Raw genomic sequence first — 25,801 nt, 5'->3', positions numbered from 1 at the left:
TAGCAGCCTGTGGGGTCAATCAGAAGCCAAGTAGAGTCTTAGCTAGGATGACCATATAATTTAGCATGCACACCAGGGTCTATTGATAAGGAAAGAGGGGACAGGGACAAGTCTGAATTGGGACCAAAATGTGTGGTCAGCCTAGTATAACCAAGCTCTGATTGATCCCTTTGGGAGCAGCTGGTTCACAAGGAGCGGCATTAGTAGTTGGATTTTGCACCCTGCCTCTGTGTGTTCAAAATAATGGTAGATGTGATGAACCAATGGTCAGGGTGGTGGGTGGCATTAGTCATGCTGACTGGTGACGGGAGTGACGGTACAGGTGATTCTGCTGGTGACGATAACGGTGGTAGAGGAGGTGTTAGCAAAGTTAGTGGTGGCAGAAGGGATGGTGGTGGTGGTTGCAGATGGTAGAGGAGATGTTGCTGATGGCTGTTGTGACAACAATGGTGAAGGAGGTGGTGGGATTTTGGAGGTTATGGTAGCAGTGATACTGTGAAGAAGGTGGTGATGGTAGAGGTGGTGGTGGGGATAGTTCCAGTGGTGATGATGGAGATGCTGGCGGTGATGGTGATGATAGTGATGATGGTGGTGGTGATGATAGTGATGGTGATGGTAGAGGAGGTGGTGGTGATGGTGATAATGGAGGAGGAGGTGGTGGTATTGGTGATAATGGAGGAGGAGGTGGTGGTGATGGTGATGATAGTGATGATGATGGAGGAGGAGGTGGTGGTGATGGTGATGATAGTGATGATGGTGGTGATGATGATGATGGAGGAGGAGGTGGTGGTGATGGTGATACTGATGGTGATGGAGGAGGAGGTGGTGGTGGTGATTATAGTGATGATGGAGGAGGAGGAGATGCTGGTGGTGATGGTGGATGGTGGAGGAGGTGGTGATGATGATAGTGATGATGGTGGTGGTGTTGATAGTGACGGTGATGGAGGAGGAGGTGGTGGTGATGGTGATACTGATGGTGATGGAGGAAGAGGTGGTGCTGATGATTATAGTGATGATGGAGGAGGAGGAGATGCTGGTGGTGATGGTGGAAGTGATGATAGAGGTGATAGTTGTGGTAGTAATCACGGTGGGGCAGATGGAAGTAGTGATGGTGGGGTATAATAGCAGTGGTCACAGTCGTGTTGATAGTGGTGGTGACAATGATTGTGGTGATGGTTGTGGTGCTGACAATGAAGAATTCCCAAGTTGAGCTAGTACACAGCAGGGGTTCTTAGCAGTTTTCACTGAACCATCTGAAGCTCATTTCAGAGACCACCGAACCCAGGATCCATTCCTGTTACGTGCACAGGGATCAGGAAGGCTAGGAGGGAGGCACTGGAAAGGGCCTAGCCCACTTGCTGAGAGTGTAAACTCACAGTGCTATTTCCCCACCTGGCTGAAGTCCTCTTTCCTCTCTGAGTCACTCAGGGGGTATCTAATGGCTCCACCCTGAGTATCTACAACCTCTTGGGCTGGGCTGTACAACCTGTGTTTCACACCACTGTACTGCTGTCTCTTGGGTGAAGATGGTCCGAGCAGCACATAGCTCAGGCCCCTCCTATGTCCCCAGAGGTACCTGGACAAATGGCTCATGCTAAGTAGTCTCCAAACTAGACATTTACAGTCATATTCAAAAGTAAGCTCAAGGATTGGTTGCTTCTGTCTTCTCAAGCACCCCCAGAGCCTCCCCAAAGACAGGACGAGCAGGCACGGTATTTTGTGACTGGCTCAAAGATCGCTGCATGGACTCTGAAGGCTCAGCAGTGTGGGGAGGCAGGGGATGATCAGTGGAGTCACGAGACAACCGGGACCTCTCACAAGCTACACTAAGGTCAAGCCTGCACGGTCTCCTTTCTTGTAGTGGAAGTTGTTCACAGAGGAAACCACTCCAGGTGGCTGAGCCTAGGCACTGTGGCTTTTGGGAAGGCAAGATCAAATCCAGACTTCCTCTCCTGCTGTGCCATCCTTTGTATAGAGCCCACTCAGGTAGAGAAAATCTTGTCCCTCCTTAGGGCCTCCCGAAGAAGCTAGACTGGAGGTAAGACAGTCATTTCGTGGGAGGGAAACTGAGGCTGAGAGTGACAGCTTTGACTGCATTGCAGTGGGACCGGGACTATCATCCTTGACTGGCCCCTTAGGTCAGCATCTCCCCAGGCATTCTTTTAAGAATGGGCTCTGTGCTCTAGCTGCTGGGAAAGCCTCCTGAGCCCTCCTCCCAGAGAGCTTTCAAAGTCATATTGAGTTTTCCAAGAAGTCTGTCTTGCCTAGCTTTAATCCAAGATGGCCCACTTTGTGGGGCCTAAGAGCTCCCAGATGTCAGCTTGTGGTCATGGCCTCATAAAAGGTCCTCAATATTAATAGACTTAGCCTGTCCACCTCCTGGCACTAGAGCCAAGCCCCTCTCGGCTCTGCTTCCCATACTCTGTCCTAACTGTTCCCAAAGCCTTCTGGGCTTCACTGGTACCAGAGAAAGCAGAAATGACCCCATGTTAAGGGGCCAAGGCCACATCTTCAAGAACCTCAGCTTTCTACCACTCTTTACCTGTGTGAACTCAGGCAATCTAGGCAACTTCTCTGAGCCTCAGTTTCCACATCTCTAAAATGGGTACAACAACGGCATCCCCTTCATAGGTTTGTTGGAAGGGTTAAACACATTAGTGCAGATCAAGCATGTGAATGAGTAGCATACAGTAAGTGCTCTGTGAGTGTTAGGACTCAGCACTGCTGGCAGAGAGGTGTCATGGGAGCTGCTTGGCTGGCCAGTAGTGGCCATCGTACCGTACTCTAGTCTGCCCAGACTTCCTACTTAGCATGCACCTTCTGAGGCTCTGGAAGAGCTAGCAGACATTGCAAGGACTTCTGATCCTCCAATCTGTGGGCCAAACTGGACTGGTTCCACTAAGCCAGGCAGAGGCCACAGAGAACGCCTTTAAATGGCCTGGTTCCTAAAACCAAAAGGAAGGGGCGTGAGCATCTCCATGTGCCCTGGCTTCTGGGTAGAAGGGATGGGGGCACGGCCTTCCTGTTTGGAGATCTTCTGTCCCCATCTATTAGATGCTCCTGATCTCCATTGAAAACATCATGTGTTGGGCTCCAGCTGCAGAGCCCAGAAGGGCCTCTGCCTCCACTGGGGTCTCTGCCTGGGTTCTAGGGCTCTGCTGGCAATGAGATAACACTGTCATCCTCAGTCAACCCTGCACAGACACAGACACACACACACACACACACACACACACACACACACACACACCCTACAACGGCCCAGCAGGAGCCCTCCTCTATAGAGTACAGATGTTCCCAACCTTGAGTTCGAAGCCAGAAGCTTCCCCAACCACCAAGGTGTCACTAGGAGAAGCAGATGTGCATGGGCACCTCTCTTTCCACACCTGGTGAGGCCGAGGCTGAGATGTGGCCTATGAGCCTACTCGCATTGTCCTTTGGCTATTTGGGTTGGCTCTGGGAGACGTTGTGTGTGCTCAGAGAGGGGAGCAGAAAGGGCCCTGGTGGACAGGGAAGGCTCCAGGGGAGGGTCCTTCCCAGGCTGGGACTCTCCTTCTCCTCGGAGCACTGCAGGCGAGGATCTGCAAGGAGCGCTTCCCAGCATGAACGCTGGAGGAAGTTCTCCCAGGCCGCACATGGAGCTAGAGAGGGACCTTCCATGGTATCTCAGGCTCCCTGGGTGCTCTGCAAACCCCTGGAATGCCACATGGTGATGAGGGTGGATATTGTTTGTGTGTGTGAGGGGGGCTGAGGGCAAAGGTGGCCCCACATGGCATCTGACCCACTGAGGGTTTTTGGCACCTGCTTTTCCAAGGCTCTATCAAGTGGAATAGTGAGGCACAGTACAAAAAACATAAGCATGTCCTCAGAAACAGCCCCTATACTTTTCACTCTGGCACTCGGCACACACAAGACCTCTGCTCGTTTTGAGGACTGGTTCCCAAGGTGACCTTGGACAGCCCAGGAAGGCCTGTCTTGTATTTCCAGAAGTCCTTCCTGGCTTGGCCCCCCTGTATACACAGGAGGCTGAGGCAGGAGGACTGAGGACTTGAGGCCAGCCTGAGCTACATTATGAGAATCTGTTTCAAAAACATATGTATCTACTGAACCTATAATTTGGGGAAGTAACCAGACTGTCAAGATGGTGAAGAGGGGAGAGTTGAACATGTCAAGACCCAAGCCCTAAAGCTGTGTATGAGACACAGGGGCTCCAACCCACTGGGACAGGAGGACAAGACAAGTTTAATCATATTGAATAGTGGACTTGTCAACCAGAAAAAAGTCACCCCCATGACTCCACCAAGGGTGGTATCTGTATCACCATCCCAAGGTACACAGTGAAGGTACACATGCCAGATTCTGAAAGCCCCACAGGCTCAAGGCTCAACTACGGTCAGTTAGAATTGGCATTCGTCATTTTTTACCGCTGAGTAGTACTCTAATGTGTACATGTGCCACATTTTCTTTATCCATTCTTCAGTTGAGGGGCATCTAGGTTGTCTCCAGGCTATTCAAATAATGCTGCTATGAATATAGTTGAACAAATGTCCTTGTAGTATGAATGAGCATCTTTTGGGTATATGCCCAAGAGTGGAATTGCTGGGCCCTGAGGTAATTGGATTCTTAATTTTCTGAGAAACCGTCATACTGATTTTCCAAGTGATTATACAAGTTTATACTCCCACCAGCAATGGAGGAGTATTCCCCTTACTCCACATTCTCTCTGTCTTAAGCCATCATTGGTGTTTTTGATCTTAGCTATTCTGACTGGTATAAGATGGTATCTCAGAGTTGTTTTGATTTGCATTCCCCTGATAGCTAAGGATGTTGAACATTTCCTTAAGTGTCTTTCAGCCATTTGAGATTCTTTTGTTGAGAAGTCTCTGTTTGGTTCTGTACCCCATTTTTTAACTGGGTTATTTGGAATTTTGATGTCTAATTTTGTAAGTTCTTTATACATTTTGGATATCAGTCCTTTGTCTGATGTGGGGTTGGTGAAGATCTTCTCCCATTCAGTAGGCTGTCTTTTTGTCTTATTACCTGTGTCTTTTGCTTTACAGAAGCTTCTCAGTTTCAGGAGGTCTCATTTATTCATTGTTGCTCTTATTGTCTGTTCTATTAGGGTTATACGTAGGAAGTGGTCTCCTGTGCCCATGTATTGAAGGCTACTTCCCACTTTCTCTTCTGTCGGGTTCAGTGTGGTCAGATTTATATTGAAGTCTTTGATCCATTTGGACTTGAGTTTTGTGCATGGGGATAGATATGGATCTATGTTCATTCTTCTACATGTTGAAATTTGCATGCAAATGGATGGAACTAGAAAAAAAAACATCCTGAGTGAGGTAACCGAGACCTAGAAAATTGAACATGGTATGTACTCACTCTTAAATGGGTACTAACTGTAGAACAAAGGATATTGAGCCTATGGTTTGTGATCCTAGAGAAGCTAAGTTAACAAGGTGAACCTTAAGAAAAACATACATAGATCTATCTGGAAAGGGGAAACAGACAAGATTGCCTGACAAAATTGGGAGTATGGGGGTGGTGGGAGTAGAGAGGGCAGAAAGGGGAGATGAGGGGAGAAGAGGAAGGAGGAGGAGAACTTGAGGGAATGGGATAGTCGAGATGGAGGAAGGACAGAGATGAAAGCAAGGAAAGAGATATTTTGATTGAGGGCGCCCTTATGGGGCTAGCAAGAAACTTGGCACTAAAGAAATTCCCAGAAATCCACAGGGATGACCCCAGCTAAGACCCTAAGCAATAGAGGAGAGGGTGCCTGAAATGGCCTTGTCCTGTTGAATGACTGATGAATATCTTAAATATTATCATAGAACCTTCATCTAGCAACAGATGAAAAGGGAGGTGGAGACATTGCATTGGAGCACTGGACTGAGCTCCCAAAGTTCAGTTAAAGAGTGGGAGGAGTGAGAATATGAGCAAAGAGGTCAAGACTATGATGGGAACACCCACTGAAAAAGTTTACCTGAACAATGGGAGCTCACTGACTCTAGCCGGACAGGGAAGGAAACAGCATAGGTCCAAACTAGACCCTCTGAATGTGGGTGACAGTTGTATGACTGGGGAAGACTGCGGGGCCACTGGCAGTGGCACCAGGATTTATCCCTACTGCTTGCACTGGCCTTTTTGGAACCTATTCTTTTTGGATAGATATCTTCCTCAGTCTAGATATAGTAGGGAGGGCCTTGGACCTTCCCCAAAGTAATGTGCTTTACCCTCTCTGAGGAGTGGTGGATGAGGTGGGGTGGAGAGATAGGTGGAGGGAAGGGGAAGTGGGAAGGGAATGGGAACTGGGATTGGTATGTAAAATAAAAATACAGTTTGTTTTCTTTTTTAGAAAGAAAGAAAGAAAGGAAGGAAGGAAGGAAGGAAGAAAGAAAGAAAGAAAGGAAGGAAGGAAGGAAGAAAGAAAGAAAGAGAAAAAAATGGCATTCATCATGGCTCCTCTGAGTACCTACAATAGGCAGCTCTCCCCTGGCCTGGGGACCATCAGTCCTCTTGCCTGGGGGTCAGGTGAATAGTTTATGACAAAATAATCTTTACTGTTTGCAAACACTACCTGTCTCTGTTAATGGAGCCAGCACATAGCAGGTATTCTCAAAAACAGTTTAGTAGTGGGGACTCCACCCATTTTGGTGTCCAAAGCAAGATCTGTACCCAGAGTTACTGGGTCTCAGGGCCTCTGAGTTCCTCTATCTGTTTGTCCTTCTGACCCAGCAGAGCACAGACATCAAATCCAGCAGTCCCTCTTTTCAACTTCACAGAAAGGCAGGCAGGCGTGTGGGGTCTCATCATCAATACAAAACTTTAGTTGAGCGCCCCAACATGGCGGGAGGTGAGCTTTGGCACCAAACAATTCTGGATTCAAATTCTGATACCAAGGCAGCTTCCTAGCTCCTTGGAGACTCAGTTTCTTAAATTGAAAAATACAGCAAATTGGGAAGGATGGGAGGAGACGGACCAAGGACACAGAGAAGAGGTGCACAGAAGCCTAGCCTGGAAATTCCAGTAGTCTAGTTCCTGAGCACTCGGTGTTGATACCATTTGTGAAGGCCAGCCTGTGGCTTGAGGGCTGGCAATAAAAAAGCTCAGGCCCAGAATGCGCGCGCCCAGGTCTGTGTAGCTCTATTTCCTGTGCTCCCTCTTCTGCCCAGGTGTCCCCGTTTGAGGCCTGTGTACCTGACCACACCCTCATTTTAAGTGTTCCTTTGTCATTCTTTTTGGTTTTGAATTATTGAAATGAAATTACACAGAACATTGGGTTCAGATGGAAAAATTAAGTATTTTAGATGTTAACAATTATTCTAGTAATAATACTATAGAAGTAACTTCTGGAGCACGGGGATTAAGGAAGAAAATCCCTTTCTCCAAAATATTATTAATGACTGCTACCCTTTCGGTGTTTGGCAATGGCCTTGCATGGTTTTTGTATCAGGCTGAAATAGACGTGTAGCTTACAGAATCAAACTTCCTAACGCTGCGAAGGTATGTCTGAGATCACCTCTAAAATGTTAAAGCTAGAAGAACAAAGAGGGAAATCACCGTAGCCACTACAACAAACTCATGACAAGCATTAAATGGGTCAGGATGAAGGGCGTCCCCTGCCTGTCCTTCCGGCTCCTGACTGGTGTGACCATCTATCATTTACAATGGTGGCCAGGCAGCTGAAGACATCCCAGCCGAGCTGGGCTCCCTGAGGGGGCTCCACCTGGACGCTGTGGCCGGACACTCACCTCTTTATGGCTTTGTAGCAAATGATGACCAGCACAGTCAGAAACACCAGGGAGGCACAGACCACAGCGATGATGATCACCAGCCCCGACCACCAGCTGTCCTCCGCGGGGCACGAGGTAGAGTTGGGAGCTGGAAGACACTGGAGTCTGAGTTTCTCTGAGTGAGTGAGGTGGGTCTGTGAGAGGTTGGCGAGGGAGCGGCCCTCACGGCCATCCATCACCCTGAGGAAGGCCCTCTGACCTCTCCTGCTTTCCCTGCCCCCACCTCAGCAGGTGACATCATGCTTGGCCCCCAGCCAGCCCCTCCCCCAGTCAGTGCCTCCATCGCGCCTTGGCAAGCTCAGAGCCCGGGCTTGAGCGCCTGGCTAAGCAGGCCTCTATCCTCCCAGGCATGAGCTAACTGACAGCAGGGTCGGGTTTAATTTCCCATGAAAAATAACAGAACATCTCATTCTCTCAGTCGAGGCATTAAATCCGGTGTGTCTGTGGTTGGGGGTGGGGCGGCGGGCTCGCAGGGGACTTAGGAGGAGAAAGGAGGGAGGCTGGCCCCTGGATGTGCTTCTGAACTGAGTTTCTTGTGAGAGGCTCACTCTTCCTGCCTGGATCGGGCCCCGGTGAGGCTACCAGTAACATTCTCACTGTGCAGGGATGGGGCCAGAACATGGGAAGGTGTGTGACCATCGCAGCTTGAGACCCCTCTGGTCCCCACCCTCTCCCAGAGCAATCCTTAGGTAAACCTGTGGGTCTGGGCAGTGTTGGTGCTCATTGGAATACAGGCCTCGAGAGACTGTTTGCTTCCCTGGGAGTAAAGCAAAGAGACAGCCCAGCTCCATCCCAGAGACCTGGGAAGAACCAGACAGGACAGAGAAAAGAAAGCCCTGAGTATTACAAAAGGGGTGAGGGATGGGAGGGGAGAGAGGCAGAGAACAGAGGGAAGGTGAGGGAGGAGAGGAGTGCTACACCAGTCATCAGTATATGCGAAGATTTGCACAAGAGTCAAAGCTATGTCCCCAGTTCTGCCCCCTCAGTACTAGGCGCTCTGAAGAGGCAGCAACCAGTTGAAGATGCTTCAAGGATATCGGGATACGTGGGGGCGGGGGTTCCCCTCCTGTCAATGGACCACCTGGCTGCTGTGACAGATGTCTATACCAGAGAAGCCACACCCATTATTCCCAATAATTTCAAGGTATCCTTGAGTCTCTTCCTCAGTAATCCCTAACCTGGGGCAACCATCCTAATGATTGCTAAAATAATAGATAAGATTGGCTTGTTGCTGGCATTCATATAAACCAAATCATGTGATAAGCAATTCTTGTTTTCTTTTACATTTGCTTTATTTATTTAGCAGTGTTGGGGATTCGCCCAGGTAGCTATGTAGTTTAGCAGTTCTCCCTTTTTTGTTGGTAGATGGTATCTGCCCCCAGCGCCACACACACATGTTCCTATGCTACAACTGTTTGGCCATTTACCTGCTAATGGGCTCCCAGGCTGTTGGTAGATTCTTGATCTCTAGGAAAAGCTACAACAAACACCTGTGAAGAAACTTTTTGTATAGACAGTTTTATATTCCTCTTGGGTAAAGTGTGTGTGTATGATTAATATCATAAGCAAACACCTAGACTTCTTTCCCAGATGTTTACGCTCTGGCATGCTCCCAGGCAGAACCAAGAAGGAGAAATGGAAATAGAGAGAAGGGAGTGAACACATCCTGGGATCCGGGAAGACATTCTCAGACTCCTAGGGTATCCAGACTGCCCATTAACAAACACACAGTCCCCGACATTCTCTGACTCCTGGGGGATCCAGACTGCCTATTAACAAACACACAGTTGATGTGGGGTATTCCCCTCTGTATGTTGTGAATATGTTTTATTACCATTGATTAATAAAGAAGCTGCTTCGGCCTATAGCAGGGCAGAATATAGACAGCCTGGAAGAGACATAGAGAGTAGGCGGAGTCAGAGAGATGCCATGTAGCTGCCGAAGGAGACAGTCACCAAAAACTTATCCAGTAAGCCACAGCCCCATGGTGATATACAGAATAATAGAAATGGGTTATTTTAAGATATAAGAGCTAGTTAATAAGAAGCCTGAGTGAATAGGCCAAACAGTGTTGTAATTAATGCAGTTTTTGTGTGATTTTTTTCCGGTCTGGGCAGCTGGGAAATGAAAAAGCGGTCTCCACCTACACACAGTCCCAAGTGGACTTCAGTTCTCCACAGATCTTCAGAAAACCCAGAGATATTGGATGAGGACACCACCAGGCTCTGTCAGCTGGAAGGAGCCAGCCTTAGGTAATCAGTCACCACACAGACACTGAATAGTGCTGGAGAGCCAGCAGGATGCTTGGGTGTCATGCTTCCACCCATGAGCTCATTCAATGACTTTGTTGATAGCATCAAACTCCAAATTGTAGCTTGAATAATAACAAACAGATATTGGGGTTCAAGCTGAAAATCAGAAAAGCAAAACACCAAACCATTGGCGAAGTCTTACCTCTACCAAGGCTGGGTGACCGCAGCCTGAGCCCTGAGCCTCTGTCTCCTCCCGTCTTATATTCCCCTTCAGTGCTGGGACTAAAGGCGTGTGACTCCCTAGTACTGTGATTAAAGGTATGAGCCACCAACACCTGGATCTGCTTCTGCATTGATCTTTTGTAGCCCAGGGTGGCCTTGAACTCACAAAGTTCCATCTGCCTCTGTCTCCCAAATCCTGGGATTAAAGGTGTGTGCCACCACTGCCTGGGCTCTAGTGGCTTAGTTTTGCCCTCTAATCTTCAGGCAAACATAAATAAAAATATCACTACACCAAATTTTCTCCTTTAGGAGCACTGCTGAGTCTTCCCAGGGTGACTTTAGCTTTAGCACCCTGCTGCAGCCTCCAGCGCCCACAGAGGTTTGCTCCTCCTTTCTGTGGAGTAGAAAGCTATTTTTCTACTTCTGCAGCTTTGCCCCAGGCTCTGACTTCTCTGGGCACATCCCCAGGGTCATTTACCCAGCCTGTTGCAGCTGCAGTCTTCCTGTGTGTGGTCTCAGAGAGTGGTTATACCTTGGAATGTCCCAGAGCATTTGGAAGCATGGGTCAGGGAAGGTGCTCTCTTTGGTCACCAGAGTGAATGATTCAGCTAGAGGTGTTAACAGAGATACATCTAAGTTTGGATTGTCCCTCAAAGGTGACAGCAAGGCCCTCCTTAGAAACTGCATCCACATGACAGGTTGCACAGCTCGGTCTGGAATTTGGCAGGGTCTCTTTTCCTCATACTCTGCTAGCTGGGTGAGACTTTTCATTTTATGGTCTTTATTCTAAACACTGGTACTGGAAACAGCTGGCTCTGGTTGTGTGTCCTTCTGTCTGAAACCCCGTGGGACGCAGTAGGTGCCAATGAACACTGTATTGTGGAAGGCAACAACCCAAGGCAAAAACACTGTGTCTGTGAAGAGGAGGTATTTCAAGAGACGTGGTGGCATGAAGCATGGATTTTGGTCACCAAGCCAGCGATAGATTCTAAGGTGGTATTCATATTTATCCTTGTTTGAGTGATTAGAGGATGCCGGAGCTAGAAGGAACCTGGGCGCTATCATTTCAGGAAAGATAATAAACCTTGGAGAAACTTATGAGAGGGCTGGAACAGGGACCTCAAGATCTTGGAGCTGTCCACTAACCTGCTTACTGCCTCAGTTTCCCTCAATACCTCTCCAGAGAGCATAGATGCTCACCATGTGGGCAGGCTAGAGGCTCATATTGAGAGACAGCTTTCTGATAGTGCTCATTCATGCATGCATTCCTCTGGATATGTATTGAGCATGCTCAGTGCCCACTGCTAGGAGCTGGGGGTACAGAGATGAATCAGACACAAGCTGTCCTCTGCCAGACCTGGTGCCAGCTGCCCAGGGATGATTATAAAGCTGACTAAGACCTGATCTTCTTGCATGAGGAGCCGGCAATCTCCCAAAGAAGCGACACACACACTGACTGCCAATAGGCAAGGGAAGGGCAACCTGCACACTGAGTTGTAATCCTGGGTGACAGGCAGGAGGCCAGACGGTAGTGTCAAGCACCAGGAAAGAGCTGCCTCAGTCTCTGTCACTCCCTTTGAACATGACAGAAGGCAGGAGCTGTCATGAAACCTCAGGGGTCATGTCACCATTTCCTGAGTCTCAGTGAAACTGACATATCGGTCAACTCTTCTGACCCTGTGCAGATGATGGGACAGGCAGCCAGGAGGGCACTGGAAAGGGGCCCAGGCTCAAGTCTGCTGTGTCAAGGGAGCCTCATTCTTTTTAGTCAGCCCATAATACGTTAAAGGGCTGGGAATACCCAATTTGGGCCAGGCCCTGGACACCATGGTTAAAGGCTTTGGGAATTCTGCTTCCAGGCAACGAGGGGTAAAGGAGTGGATTTGACTGACTCTCCTAAAACATCCAGAACATTCTAAATATATGAAACAATGGCAACAAGACGGTAGTCCTTAAATAATTTAAGATCTAGAGTTCTGAAGCCATTAGAGGAAGATGTTTCAAGATGTAGGCACAGACCAGGACTTTCTGAAAGGGACTCCGAGGCCAGGAAATCATTCCAAGAACTGACTGTTGAGATCGTGTGGCATTAAAAAAATCTCTGCCCAGCAAGGAGACAATCATCCGAGCAAAGAGATGCTGCTGAAAATCTTCACCGACTACCCATCAGATGGGATTATTATCCAGACTGCATAAAGAACGAAACAAAATAGATAGACAAATTACCCGATCAATAAATGAACCCATGAGCTAAATAGAGAGTTCTCCGAAGAAACACAAGTGGCCAATAAACACTTGAAAAGGTGCTCGACATCCTGAACTATCAAGGAAATGGAAATTAAAATCATTTTGAGATTCTTTCTCATACCCATCTGAATGGCTATCACCAAGAAAACAAATACCAGCAAATTCCAGTGAGGATTTGGGGAAAGAAGAACATGGAGATCCTGTTGCTGGGAGTGTGAATGGGGGCAGTCACTATGGGAATCAGCATGGATGCTTCTCAGAAACCCAAGAATAGAAATATCATATAACTCAGCAGCATCACTGGGTACTCCTGCCACGGACACACTTATACATCCATGTTCATGGTTACACTGATCACATTAGCTAAGAAATGGAACCAACCTAGATGTCCATCAACAGACAGATAAAGAATGGATAAAGAAAATGTAGACCATACACACAATGGGACTTTTTTCATCTCTAAAGAGAAATGAAACGTTTACATCAGGGGGAAAAAAGGATGAAATCAGAGATTAGTAATTGAAATAAACCAGATTCAGAAAGACAAATGGTGTTTTCTCTCAGATGCCCAATTAAGATTCAAGAGTATGTGCGTGTGAGTGTGTGTCTGTGAGAATGAGTATGTGTGTGTGAGTGTATGTCTGTGTGTGAATGTGTGTGTGAGCGTGTGTGTGAGTGTATGTCTGTGAGTGTGTGTATGTCCGTGTGTGTGTATGAGTGTGTCTGTGAGAGTATGTGTAAGAGTGTATGTCTGTGTGTGTGAGAGAGAGTGAGTGTGTGTGTGTGTGTGTGTGTGCGTGTGTGTGTGTGGTGGGTGCAAGGATGAGTGTAGTCTGTGAAAGCAGGAAGAGGATGAGAGGAAGAGATGACTCACAAGGGAAGAGTGGGGTAAGGAGAGGATGGTGAGATACTTGCGGTGTCAAAGCAGAAGGCAAGACTGTTGGGAGGCAGGAAGGAGATGGAAAGAGTGAGGGGAGGGGGAGAGGATGAATGAGAACAACGTGTAATGGCAGAGATGTATGAAAAGCCACAATGGAGCCTCTTGCCTTGGATGCTAACTCACTATGATGACAAGGAGGATTATGACTAAGATTATGATGGCGGTGGCAACGAGGATGACGATGATGATGATGATGATGATGATGATGATGATGATGATGATGATGGACAGTAATCCCAGCTTTCGGTCTCAAGGAATTTCAAGAGCAGCATGGGAGGAATCTAGGCAGTGCCCAGGACAGAGGCGGTCCCTGCCCTGGGAAGTTCTGAGAAGACTGTAAGTCAATGGTAAGCAGAGGTGCTTCAAGGACATCGGTTACACACGTGGCAAGTGGGCTCAGCAGACCCCACAGGAGCCTGGAAAAGAAGCAAGTAGGGGCGGTACTTCATATGCACCCACTGAATGGGTATTTAAGGAGACAGAGGAGACCAGAACCACTCCCCTGGTGGTGGTCGGGGGTTGAGGGTTCACAGACTTCAAGACACACAACCAGATACCAAAGTGCCTGGTTCACTTACTCACTGTTAGCAGGGGGGAAATTGAGGCCACAAAGCCAGGGACATGGTGACAGCTCTTGCAGTCAATTCAATACATACTAAGAGGTAGCCCGAGAGAGCCAGTTATTCTCAGACTAATGGGAGGGAACCAGATAAAGCAGGAAGGAACTAAAGTGGCTGTCTTAGTTTTGTTTCCTGTTGCTATGACAAAGATACCCAAACAGAAGCAACTCAGAGGAGCAGGGTTTATTTCAGCTCACAGCTCAAAGAGCAGTCCATCATGGCAGGGATGTCATAGTGGCTGGAACTTCAGCCAATGAGTCATCACGCCTTTAATCCCAGCACTCGGGAGGCAGGGGCGAACGGATCTCTGTGAGTTTGAGGCCAGCCTGGTCAACAAGAGTTAGTTCCAGGACAGGCTCCAAAGCTACAGAGAAACCCTGTCTTGAAAAACCAACCAACCAACCAACCAACCAACCAACCAACCAATCAACCAACCAACTAGTGAAACCAGAAAAGAAAAGAAAAGGAAAGAAAAGAAAAAAGAAAAGGAGTCACATACATCCACAGTCAAGAGCAGAGATCTAGCTCTCAGTTCCTCCTCTCCACGATACACAGCCCAGGATCCCCTGCTCAGAATGGTCCTGCTCACAGTTAGGATGGGGCTGCCCAGGTCAATCATTAGAATCGAGACAACCCCGCACAGACATTCTCAGCGGCTCATCTCAATCCAGTTTCACATAGGTTTTTGCCCAGAGGCCTTCCCTCTAGGTACACGGGATGCTCTCACAGGGGCTTTGAGAGGTCTGGGGGCAATCCTGCCTTTAAGCATTTAGAAGTCACTTCTCTGGGGCTAGGGAGGTGGGTTGGTTGGTGAAGCACTTGCTGCACCAGAATGGGGACTTGAGCTTGGTTCCCCGGCATCCATGTGAAAGCTACTATGGCGGGGCACATCTGTAACTCCAGAATTGGGGGACACGTAGTGACGGAACAGGCAGATTGATGAAGCTTGTTAAAGACGGGAACCAAAGTCGACCTCAGCCCCCCCCCGCCCGGCCATATGTGTGCGTCATTTTCCATCTTGAGTCATGCCTGTATCTGGTGCTCTGCCTCTCAACCCTGTGTGTGGCTCTCTCCAGAGGCACCCTGCTCGTAGGCCCAGCCTGAATGCTAGGCACCACTGGGACACCACAGGCCTTGGAGATATCATTAGACACCTCTCCTTGGTTTCAAAGTCCTTGGTGACTCATGCGCAGGCTGCCTCAGTGGTTTGCGGCTGACTCCCTGGGAACTGAAAGGGTTGTAGGCCTAATTGGCCTTCATTATCCTGGCTATGCTGAGGTGAGGAGAGTCTCCCTCCATGACTTTCCTGCTTCCAACTTCTGGAGACACAGCGTACAACTTGACCCTGCCCTGGTCCTGTGTGGTTTGAGTGAGGAGTTAGGGGCTATGTTAAAGATCTGAGTGGTGGCAGGATCTGCCTCACAATCCCTTAGAGGAGACTGAGGCTCGGAGTGGCGGGGGACCTGCCCAGGGCTGCACAGTAACCTCACAGTCTGGGCCCCCCTTTCTGACCTGGCCCAAATGCAAACAGCATGCTTGCTCAGAAGTTCCATCATGAGTTCCCAGCTCTTCCCCTGCCTCGGTGCCCAAAGCCCTGGCACTGCTGGGCAGTTTGACACAGGCCCAATGTCCACTAGGAAGGAGGTGTGGGGGAGAAACACCACCTCTCTCTCATGGCCTGCCCCACATAGAGCTCCATTGTCTAGGGACACAAGGAACTCTCAGCAGCTGCTAGCCATTCACAGACACTGGGCATCCATGGGGAAGCCTGTGCCAGGGTGTCCACCGCCCGTGGAGGTCTCAGGGTCAGTGTGGGGGTGGAACTGTCCCTCACTTCTCACCAGGGCTAGACTTAAAACCACAAATAAGCCACAAGGCATTGGTGCTTGGGCGCTCTGGAACCCAGGCCTAGTAGCTAGAATTGCTAGGGATGTCCCTAGTGACAAGAACACTTTATTAGGATCCTAGGCGCCCACCTATGTTGGGGGCAATATGGAGACAGGCAATGCCATGCCTACTCTGTTTTGTGCCCACCAGCCCTCCTGCAGCCCTGATGGAAGTCCCCCTCTACATTCCTAGCCACCAAGGTGCTCCTGCTTGCTACAGACAACTGGATCAGGAGGGCGGCCACACTAGATGTGAATAAAGACTCATTCGGGCTCTGAAGGGGCTGGGTGCCAGTGTGCCACCAGGACTATATGGGGCTGCAAAACACAGGGCATGACAGGCTAGACCTTTGCTGGGATGCTCAGAACCCTGGCGCTATGCTCAGCGTAGCCCTAAAAGCCATGTCTCTGCCTCCAGTGTCTTCTCAGCATCCCTGTGCATACAGCCTCTCCCGAATGAGCGCCTCAGGCCTGCACCAATGGCCTGGCCCAAGCTGGAGACATCTAACAGTGAGGTGTCCTCAGTCTCGCTAGGAGTCGCGCTCTCATTCAGTTTCAGCCCCACACCAGACTTTCCCCCTTCTGGGCCCCTTTCTCTGAGTCTCACATTCATCAGTCACTGCCCCTTCCTCATTCCCTCCCTCTGACCTCTGACCTTCTCAGGAGATCCCATCTTCCTCACATCCAGAGGTTCATGCTCCCCGAGGGCCCACTGCTCAGTTCAGTGCAGTGATTATCCACAGTGGCTTTGAATTGGGAGCTGGCCTTGAAGTCTGGGCTCTGAGTTGGGCAAGCCATCGGGTATATTAGACTTTATCTATTTCACCCCCTGTAACTTGGGAGAAGCCACAGCACCTCCTCCAAGGAGGTACCAGGATTAGAGAAGATCCACAGACAGCTAGCGCTGATGCTTGCCTCCTTCCCATCTCCCTAGGTCTCTTCCTGTAGACCATCCAGCACAGACTCTAGCAGAGGTAGGTTTTCATGGTCTCAGGCCTGGTCATCCTAGTCCTTAGCCTCTAGTCGAAGAAGCTTCTGGGTCCTGCAGGTCTGGTCAAATGACCTCACCTCAGATACCACTGTGTCCTCTTTGCTTTAAGTCAGAGCAGTATAATGGGTGGGGTGCGAACAAGTGGGTCTCAGTGTTAGAACACCCAAGGCATTGTGAGGGTGGCACTTGAACAAAGACTGGGATTCGGCAATGGAGTTTGTCCTGAAGGTGCCTAAGGATGGGGCCAAGCAGAGGGTCTACAGTGACCTTGAGCTTGGCATGTTTGGAGACAGGGACAGAGAGACTAGGGGAGACTGTGTGAGGTCTGGAGGCTGGGAGAAGGAATAAGAAGTGAGGTGGTATTGGAGGGTCTTGAGAAAGGATGGTGAGGTCTGGCACCGTGGGTGTGTGTGTGTGGGTGTGTGTGTGTGTGTGTGTGTGTGTGTGTATGCGCGCGCGAGCGCACGCGCGTGCACAAGAACAGGATGGGGAGCTGCAAAGGGAACCTGAGACCCAGCAGAGATGTGATTGTGCCTCAGCCTGGAGGTTAGTGGTACACCTGACGAGAAAAGGCCCCATTCAGAGCAGTGCATGAGACAGGAGAGCGGGTAGGGTCCCCTGAGCATGGGGAGAACGAATTCTGTCTGTGAGCAGGGAGAATGGAGCAGGACATGGAGGTCAAGTCCAGGGTGGAATTCCTATAATCTGTCTGCGAGCAGGAAGAATGGAGCAGGGCATGGAAGTCAAGTCCAGGGTGGAATTCCTATAACACACCGAGGAAGCTGGCCAGCCACCAGCTGGGTCTGAGTTCAGACATGGGGCTCAGCAGCAGGCATTCCTCAGCACCTGTCCCCGAGACTGGGGAAGCTGAGCAAGCAAGAAATTGCAAGCAGAACTGAGATGGCTGAGGCCTGAGCCCTGGATACCTCAACACTAGCAGACCAAAGGCAGAGGGCCGGGCAAGGACTGAGAAGCCAGGAAGTGGGCCAAGCAAGAACCTCATGAAGCAAGATGACATTGGTCGTGCCCGGAGCAGCTGACCATTAAGTACAATGAAGTGAGAACTGGCGGGTAAGGTGCCAAGGAGGCTTTGGAGGGCGGAAGAAGGAAGCCTGTGGGGGCTCTAGAAGAGGGGCTGTGTGGGAACGAGATGCAGACAGCAGGGCACAGGGCTTTGTTGCCAAAGGAAAGGATCCCATGGAGCCACAGACAGTGGGGAAGTGGTGACCAGAGGAGGATTTTCAGGTATGTGGCAGAGTATATTTGTGTGCACATGTGTGTGGTGGGGGAGAGGTGAGGGAGAAAGAGAATTCAATGGGTGTGTCTAGGAGAGAGGGAGAAGGCTTCCTAGATCAGTAGCCTCTGCCTCAGTCTCAAATGGAGCCCTACTCTGTCAGAAAGGTAGGCTGGAAGTTTATACAGCATGGGGTGTCTCTAGCGTCTGGGTGCCCCTTTCTGGATGTGTCAATCTTTTCAAGGAAGAGGGGTGAAGCCAGGGTAAAGTATTGAGTGTGCCAAGGGCAAGTGGCAGGTTGTAAGCCGGTTGTCTAGAAGAGCGAATGACCGATGATGTAGTAAAGGCAGGAGCGAGAAAGACCCCAAGAGACTTGAGGTCATGAACCCGAAGTTCAAAGTCATGCGCCTTGCTGGGGCAACCTTTCACTGCATAGGTGGGGGATGCAGAGATGCTGTGCCGGCTCTGTACATCAGGTTAGGATGCAGTGAGTGTCGAGTGTGGGTGCTTGTAGGGAGAAAAGACAAGGTCTGACAACTGAGGAAACCATGGCACAAAACTTGGTGGCATTATCTCAGAATTGGGACCTAGGCAGATTTGAACCCATGACCTCTAAATAAACAACACAAGAAAGCAAGCCCACATATGGAGACTGATGGGAGATGCTTTAGAGAAACTGAGATAGGAGGAGCCAGGACTGGGTGGAAAGGGAAGCTGCTGCCACTGTGAGAATCAAGGCCCCTCTCAGGAGATGCTGAACCTTAGACCTACCTGGAATGGCCAAGGAGGCAACCCTAAAGAAAGGTCCTATCTGGATGAACCTTGGATGGCAAAGGCAGGCTGGCTGCCTCTCCCCCAAACACACACACACACACACACACACACACACACACACACCCCTTCACGCAAAGGACTCTCGACTCTTCCATCTGTGACTCCAGCCAACAGCCCATGCTCCATGGACCACTCTCTCCTCTAACGTCTTTCTGCCCAGTGTCTGGGCACAGAGCCCAGTGTGGTGGCGGTGTGACTGTTTATCATCAAGAACACCATTTCTCAAGGCTCGGCTCCTGTGGGGCACTTAAAAACCCGGATACATTATTAATAATCGTCTCCTTCATCCCTGGGCCTAATTAGGAAAGGCAAATTATGAATCAAGCCCAGGCCTCTCTGGTGGGGGCAGCAACAGCTTCTCCTGGGTGAGGAAGAGATCCCAGGGAGGTCTGGGCATGAGCCGGGAACAGTGGACCACAGGCTGGTATAATTAATTAATTTTGCTTCTGTGGGGACTGAGAAACACGACCTCCCTTGTTTCTCGCCCAAATAGCCCTCTTTGTTACGTTCACAAAAATAAAGAGCTGCTACTCTGGGAGCCCGGCCCAACCTTTTCCTGTCTGCTCTGGTGCCCTTCTCAAATCTGCCATGCCTGCTGGCCCCAACAAGGCTGCAGACACAGTATAGCACAGAGGGTCCACATTTGCCAGCTCTGGGACAGCACAGCCCTGTCCAGAAGTAACAGTGAGGTCCCATATCTAGAATACTCTGGGTGACCACTGAGCAGATCTCCTTGCCCTATCCTCATTGATCCAGTGTGAGTCTGCCCGCCCACTCCTGCAGTGTGCAGTGCACTGGGATAGATGCTAAGAACAGGATGGGCCCTGCTCTCATAACACCAGTAACATCAAGAAAATGCAAGCTGGGACCCCAACCTCACCCAGACACCTCTCAGTGTCGGTGTCTAAGGTATGAACACCATAAAACAAACAGGTAGTCACGGCATGACATGAGAACCATTGGGAGTTGACTGAGCACAGTGAACTCATTTTAGCTTGAGAGAAGTTTGTGGCCCAAGGATGGGGACAATGCTCAGCATTGTAAATGCCCAGCAAGGCCTCTGCATTCAGCACCAATAGATGCTAGATGGCTTTCCCTTTCATGACGGTCCTTAACCCATGATGGAGGCCTTGTGAAGGCCCAGGTTAGTAGAAGCAGTCCTGTCTAAACAGTTAATTATTTAGAAATAATTAAATAAATAATAAAAGAAAGTTTCAGGCTCACCTTGGACCAGTGACGATTAACTCTGGTCTAAAGGCTGACTCTGGTCCATGGCTCGTTTGAGAAACAAGGTTTTGATGGAACACAGACATACACATTAAGTGGGCCGAAGAGCTGTGTGAGGGACTACATGCTGGCAAAGACTGAAATACCTACTGTGTGGCCTTTGGCAAAAGTTTGCTTACCTCTAAGGGATACCATTTTGACCTTTGGTTCTTCACCCATCTGAAGAGAACCTGAGCCTGCACTGAAAGTTACATCTCATTTGCATTGTAATTGTGAGCTTTCCGGTTCTTCGATTTTATTATTTTCCCAAATGTCACACCAATTTCCTAGTGTAATCTCTAGGTTGGCATGGGGATCTCTCTTTTCTGGAAAGCTTAAGAGTGACAATGTGAGAAGCAGTGATGCACAGCAGACAGATGGACAGACAGACAGTGGAGTTAAGCTTGCATCTCGACTTGGGAAATCATACCCGCTCAGTCACCCCTCAGCCAGAGCTCATTTCATAGCCCCCAAGTTCTCACCCACAGAAGCAGTGAGAAGCTTCCCTGGGAGACTGGAGGAAGGTACCTTTCAGTATAGGCAAAGATGTAGAGACTCTGCTTTGGATGTCGCTGGCCCAGGGCTGCAGACCTTCTTTGCGGCACCAAGTCAGGCTGCTAGAGAGGCAGAGCACAGAACAAGGAGCCTGGGGATCTCAGTTTCAAATGGCATCTTCAACCAGCGCCTGGCAGGTGACACCAGTTGTGGACATGCGGCCAGGCTTGGCGCTCTAACTCTCATGTTCTCCCACTTCCTGCATGGCCCCCACAGCCTCCCCTGGAAACACCTGCTTGTAAAATCCTCATGGGAGATTCCAAGAACAAGTTACACGTCAAGATACTCAGACATGAGGTCACCAAGGGCTGACAGTCCCTGGCAACCTTAGAAGATGAAACTCTATCCCAAGGAGGTGCGTATGAACTCTGTGTTCTGGACGATTTGCTCCCAGAACCTCCTGCCCTTGACTAATTCTCTGGCCAGAGCCTAAGTCTTGTTTAAAAGTCTCTGTTAGGTGATGCTCGGATCAGTTCTGTCCTGGCTGAGGCTGCACAGCACAACATGCTGAGAAAGTCCCTGATGCCCATCAGGCCTTTGTTTAATAAAAGAAACCGACATGAACGTAGCTTTGAGACAAAACCATACTTAAAAGTACAATCCATGCTGGCCGTCCAGGGGCACGCTGTCCAATACAGTAGCTATCATCAACAAGTAACTACTGAAGCTTGATTTAAATGATCAGCATTGTAAGGACTGTACAGACGTAGAGATGACTCAGTCAATAAAGAGCCTGCGAGCAAGTATGAAGACTCAAGTCTGATGCCCAGAGTCTGCATGACAAAGCTGGTGGCGCAAGCTCTGTAATCCTAGCCCGAAGGGGACAGAGACAGGAGGCTCTGTGGGGCTCCTAGCCAGCCTGTCTAGCTTACAGCTGAGTCCCTATCTAAACAAACAAATAACTACCACCCCCCAAAAAACCCAGATGAATGGTGCCTGAGGAATGCCCTCCAAGACCAACCTCTGGCCTACAAATGCACGCACACACACACAGCTATACATGCACAAATGCATGCACACACAGGCATACACACACTCCCACACACATGCATGCATACATACACAGGCACACACACACTCACACACATACATGCAGGCACATGCATGCACACACAAGCATACACACACAGGCACACACACACACGTACACTCAGACACACACATGCATGCACACACAGGCATACACGCACTCATGTGTACACACAGACAGGCACACACACAGACAAGCATACACATGCACACATAGGTGAACAGGCACATACACACACACACGCACAGGCACACACATATACACACGCACATGCACACATACGCACACACACATATGAAAAAGTAAAACCTGGCATTTAATTCCTCAGTGACACTTGCCCTTTGTCAAGTGCTCAACAGCCATTGGGGGAATGGCTACCCTGTTACACAGGCACCACCATGACCGTTATGATGGAAGTTTGTTGGATGCTTGCATTACAAGGACAGGGGCCCCCTTTCTAAATGGCTCAATAGCTACTTTACTTACCGTACCAAAAACAAAAGTAAAGAATGAGATGGGTTCCCTCTGCCACCAGTGTCATCTGGTGTGGTTAAAGCGTGTGTTTCTTACATTTTTCTTTCATTCTCAGATTCTTCCTCCATCAGAAGAGCATTGCAGAAGGCAATCAGCTCCGTTTTCCAGATAAGGAAATGGAAGACTCCAAAGATTCAGAGAGGCAAAGTCACAGAGCCATGAGGAAAGTGACAGTCAGGTTTCTAGGTGGGAAAGCTTCTGCTATTACCACTGGGTATAGTGGTGTGGGCCATCCTCCCAATACTTCGGCTCTGATGTACCAGGTAGGAGCCATGGACCATTCAACCCCACACGTGGCACACACGTGGCAGGGTGAGTGGGATGCCTGGACTGAAAAAGCAGTCATTATGCCTTTGAGACAATAGTGAAGCCCTTCACGATGGGCAGACAGACCATTGTCGTGACATTGGCCAGGCCCAAGACCATGAAGATTCTGCTACTGCAACACGCATAGATGACTCCTCTGTCCCTGGCTTGTCCAAAGCATAGTGATGCTGAGACTGTATGGAAGGTCTCCCTGGCAACAAGCATCCTCCTGGGTCTTTCCCCTACCCAGACATGCAGTTTTTTCTAAAGATCAAGGTCACTCCACCCCACCACCTGGGTTCTGGTACTGTCATTGAAACTCTCTGAACTTTTCTAAGTCACCACATCTCCCTGGCTCCCCAAGGCCCAATGAGAGTAACACCATGGAGCTAGGTCAACATCCCCAACTTCGTCACAACTGGCGTCTCAGGCTGCCTTGAGGTTTTTCAGTGTCTGGGGGTGTCTCTGGCCTCTGCTCCCTAGACGACAATGGCAGCTGTCCCCAACTGTGCTGAGCAACTGTCTGTTTCTGGGAACTCTTCCAGAGCTCGGTCCCGACTCAGGACTTCGGTGCAGAGGCTGCTTCATCCAACAGTCAGCATGAGATGAGAAAGCCAGATTCAGGCTCCTGGTGTGCAATGCACCGGACCTGGCTAATCGAAGGAGGCCAATTTGATAGCCTTCCCACAGGACATTCCGAGGTTCTGAGCCCATTGCCTTCAGAATGACCCCCAGCTACTGAGAGGCTAACAGGATTCGGAAAGAAGCCTGGGCATTTTTTTTTCCACAATACCCATAATCCTCTCCGCTAAGGCAGGGGGTGATGTACCTCTGCTATCCCTAGTCTAATTCATTCTAAATCTGAGAACAAGAAACTCATTCATTCTGGGCCAGGAGGCCTAGGGCTCGGGGTAGGAGACAGTGGCCTCTGGCCTGTTCTGATTGTTGGCAAGGGTCACATGGAAACTCGGGAGCAGGGAACAGACACTAGTCATACGTGCCTTTTACTCTGGTAGAAGGTGGCGTGGGGGACGTTAACCAAGGCATGCTTTTCCTTGACCCACCCAAAACCTCACCATCTTCCCCAGGCAGAAGGTCCAGGCTGCCGAGACCAGGGCTCGTCTAACAGAGTGGTAACACTAGCTCATTCCAAACAGGTCCTCTCCCAGACAGCGCAATTCTAAATCGTACCAACCAACCTCTGGGATAATTTAGCTCGAAAATGTGCACCAGATTCTTTCCCATCATATGAGGAAGCCGTGATCGCAGTGTCTACAAAGTCGCAGGCAACACTGCTCATGCTAAAGGTCAAGGAGTGGCACCATAGGGATGCACCAGGCTGTGTCTGTCTGTGCTGTCACAAGTAGTTATTGGCTTCCAAACATGTGCTGAAAAGCAAGCAAATTGCCAAGGTTTCAGAAAACGTTACAGAGGAACTCTGACAGGCTCCACTTGCCGAATAATGATATACCGACAGGGAGCTGAGAAGGTGGCTCATCCATGAAGTGCCTGCGTGGTAAGCAAGAGGACCAGAGCTCCATCCCCATCCTGGCATAAAAAAGCCAGGAGGGGTGGTGGGTGCTTGTAATCCCACTAGGGAGGCAGAGACAGGAGGATCCCTGGGACTTACTGGCCAGCCAGCCTCATCTACTTGGCAAGTTCCAGGTCACTGAGCAACTCTCTTCCCCTCCCTCTCTCTCTAATTCTCTCTCTCTCTCTCTCTCTCTCTCTCTCTCTCTCTCTCTCTCTCTCTCTCACACACACACACACACACACACACACACTATAGTAGCAGCTGCTGTGACCTTGGTTGCTGTGTGTCACTCACTACTGCAGTAGCATCACCTGATTGAAGTCTCCTGATCCTGCAGGAGAGGTCCCTCTCGTTTCCACTTGCAGAGGTGAGAGCAAACTAATGAGGAAAGTCAACGGCAGAGCTAGGACTCTAGGCCGGCCACCTGACCCCAAAGTCCCCGCTCTCTACCCCACACTACGGAGAGCCAGACATGACCATGGGTACTGGACTTTAGTGAAGACGCCTTGCCCCGGCTTGATGAGTGGATTTGAGCACTGCCTGAGAGACCCTGGTCTCGGGTTTCTGACTTCCTTGAGGAGTGTCCCCAACTTCTAATCTCTCACCTACTCCTTCCAAGAGCAGATGAGGGGTTGGAGAGATGGCTCAGCAGTTAAGAGAGCTAACCGATCTTGCAGAGGACATGAGTTCGACTCCTAGCAGCCAACCAGGTGACTCAATATTGTCTATGACTATAGCTCTGGATCTGAAGCTCTCTTCTGGCCTCTGTGGGCACCAATAGCAATTGGCAGGACTCTGGGAGGGTCAAGTTTGCTTTGTTCAAACTGTGGACCTCAGGAGTGGCAGCAAAGAAAACTGAAATGCTCGGCAAGAGAGAAACAGAGAAGCCTTTTTTTTTTTTTTTTTTTTTTTTTTTTTTTTTTTTTTTTTTACAGAATCTCATGTAACACAGTATAAACCTCCAACTCATTACATAGTCGAGTATGGCCTTGAACTGCTGATCCTCCGGCCCCATGCCTCCTGAGTGTTGGGATTACAGGCATGTGCCATCACACTCCACTCAAAGGTTTTTCTCTTCCTTTCTGGTAGTGGGTATTGAACTCATGGCCTTGGGTATGCTCAGCAGTCTCCCGGTAAGCTATACAGCCAGCCCTGCTGGGAGTATACAAGGAGTTCTTCCTCTTTAATTCAGGGTCATCACGGACTCCCCCGAGCACCTCAGACTAAAATCTAAATGACATTGAGTCCCTGACCAGCCCCGTCCTGCCATCTGCTCTTTACTTTCCCTGACAGCTGGCCTCACAGGTCACCATGATCAACTGCTCCATCATTTTCCTTTGACAGGGACATTAAAGAGGCTCGGAGGTGAAGATCGTCTCTTGTAGACGGGGTGATGCTTCGGAGGCCAGCCATGTCCACCGGCTGCAGAATCCAGCTTCTGCATTGCCTGTGCCCCCACAAATAACTGCACCCCACACCCATGCTCATGCAAGGAACTCAGCGGGCCCTCAAAACAGAAAGACACAAAAGCAAGAGGGGTGTCAAGGAGGAGGAGGA

General features: G+C 49.6%; 1 protein-coding gene across 5 annotated transcripts in view; it reads right to left on the bottom strand.

Moving 5' to 3' along the window:
- The window catches only part of Prima1 (proline rich membrane anchor 1), a 57,320-nt gene that overhangs the window by 2,919 nt on the left and 28,600 nt on the right, over positions 1-25,801 (bottom strand). For 2 of the 5 annotated variants that reach the window (XM_048449520.3, XM_048449521.3), the window contains exon 4: positions 7,752-7,881. In XM_048449520.3, coding sequence (XP_048305477.1) covers positions 7,752-7,881 — 130 coding nt within the window. The other 3 variants (XR_015004519.2, XR_015004520.2, XM_085697863.2) reach the window with 3 other exon arrangements.

Source organism: Myodes glareolus, chromosome 11, assembly GCF_982192425.1.
Source record: "Myodes glareolus chromosome 11, mMyoGla1.1, whole genome shotgun sequence".
Classification (NCBI taxonomy): Eukaryota; Metazoa; Chordata; class Mammalia; order Rodentia; family Cricetidae; genus Myodes; species Myodes glareolus.
The sequence above is the reverse complement of the archived record's forward strand: the minus strand, read 5'-3'. Positions and strand labels throughout refer to the sequence as shown.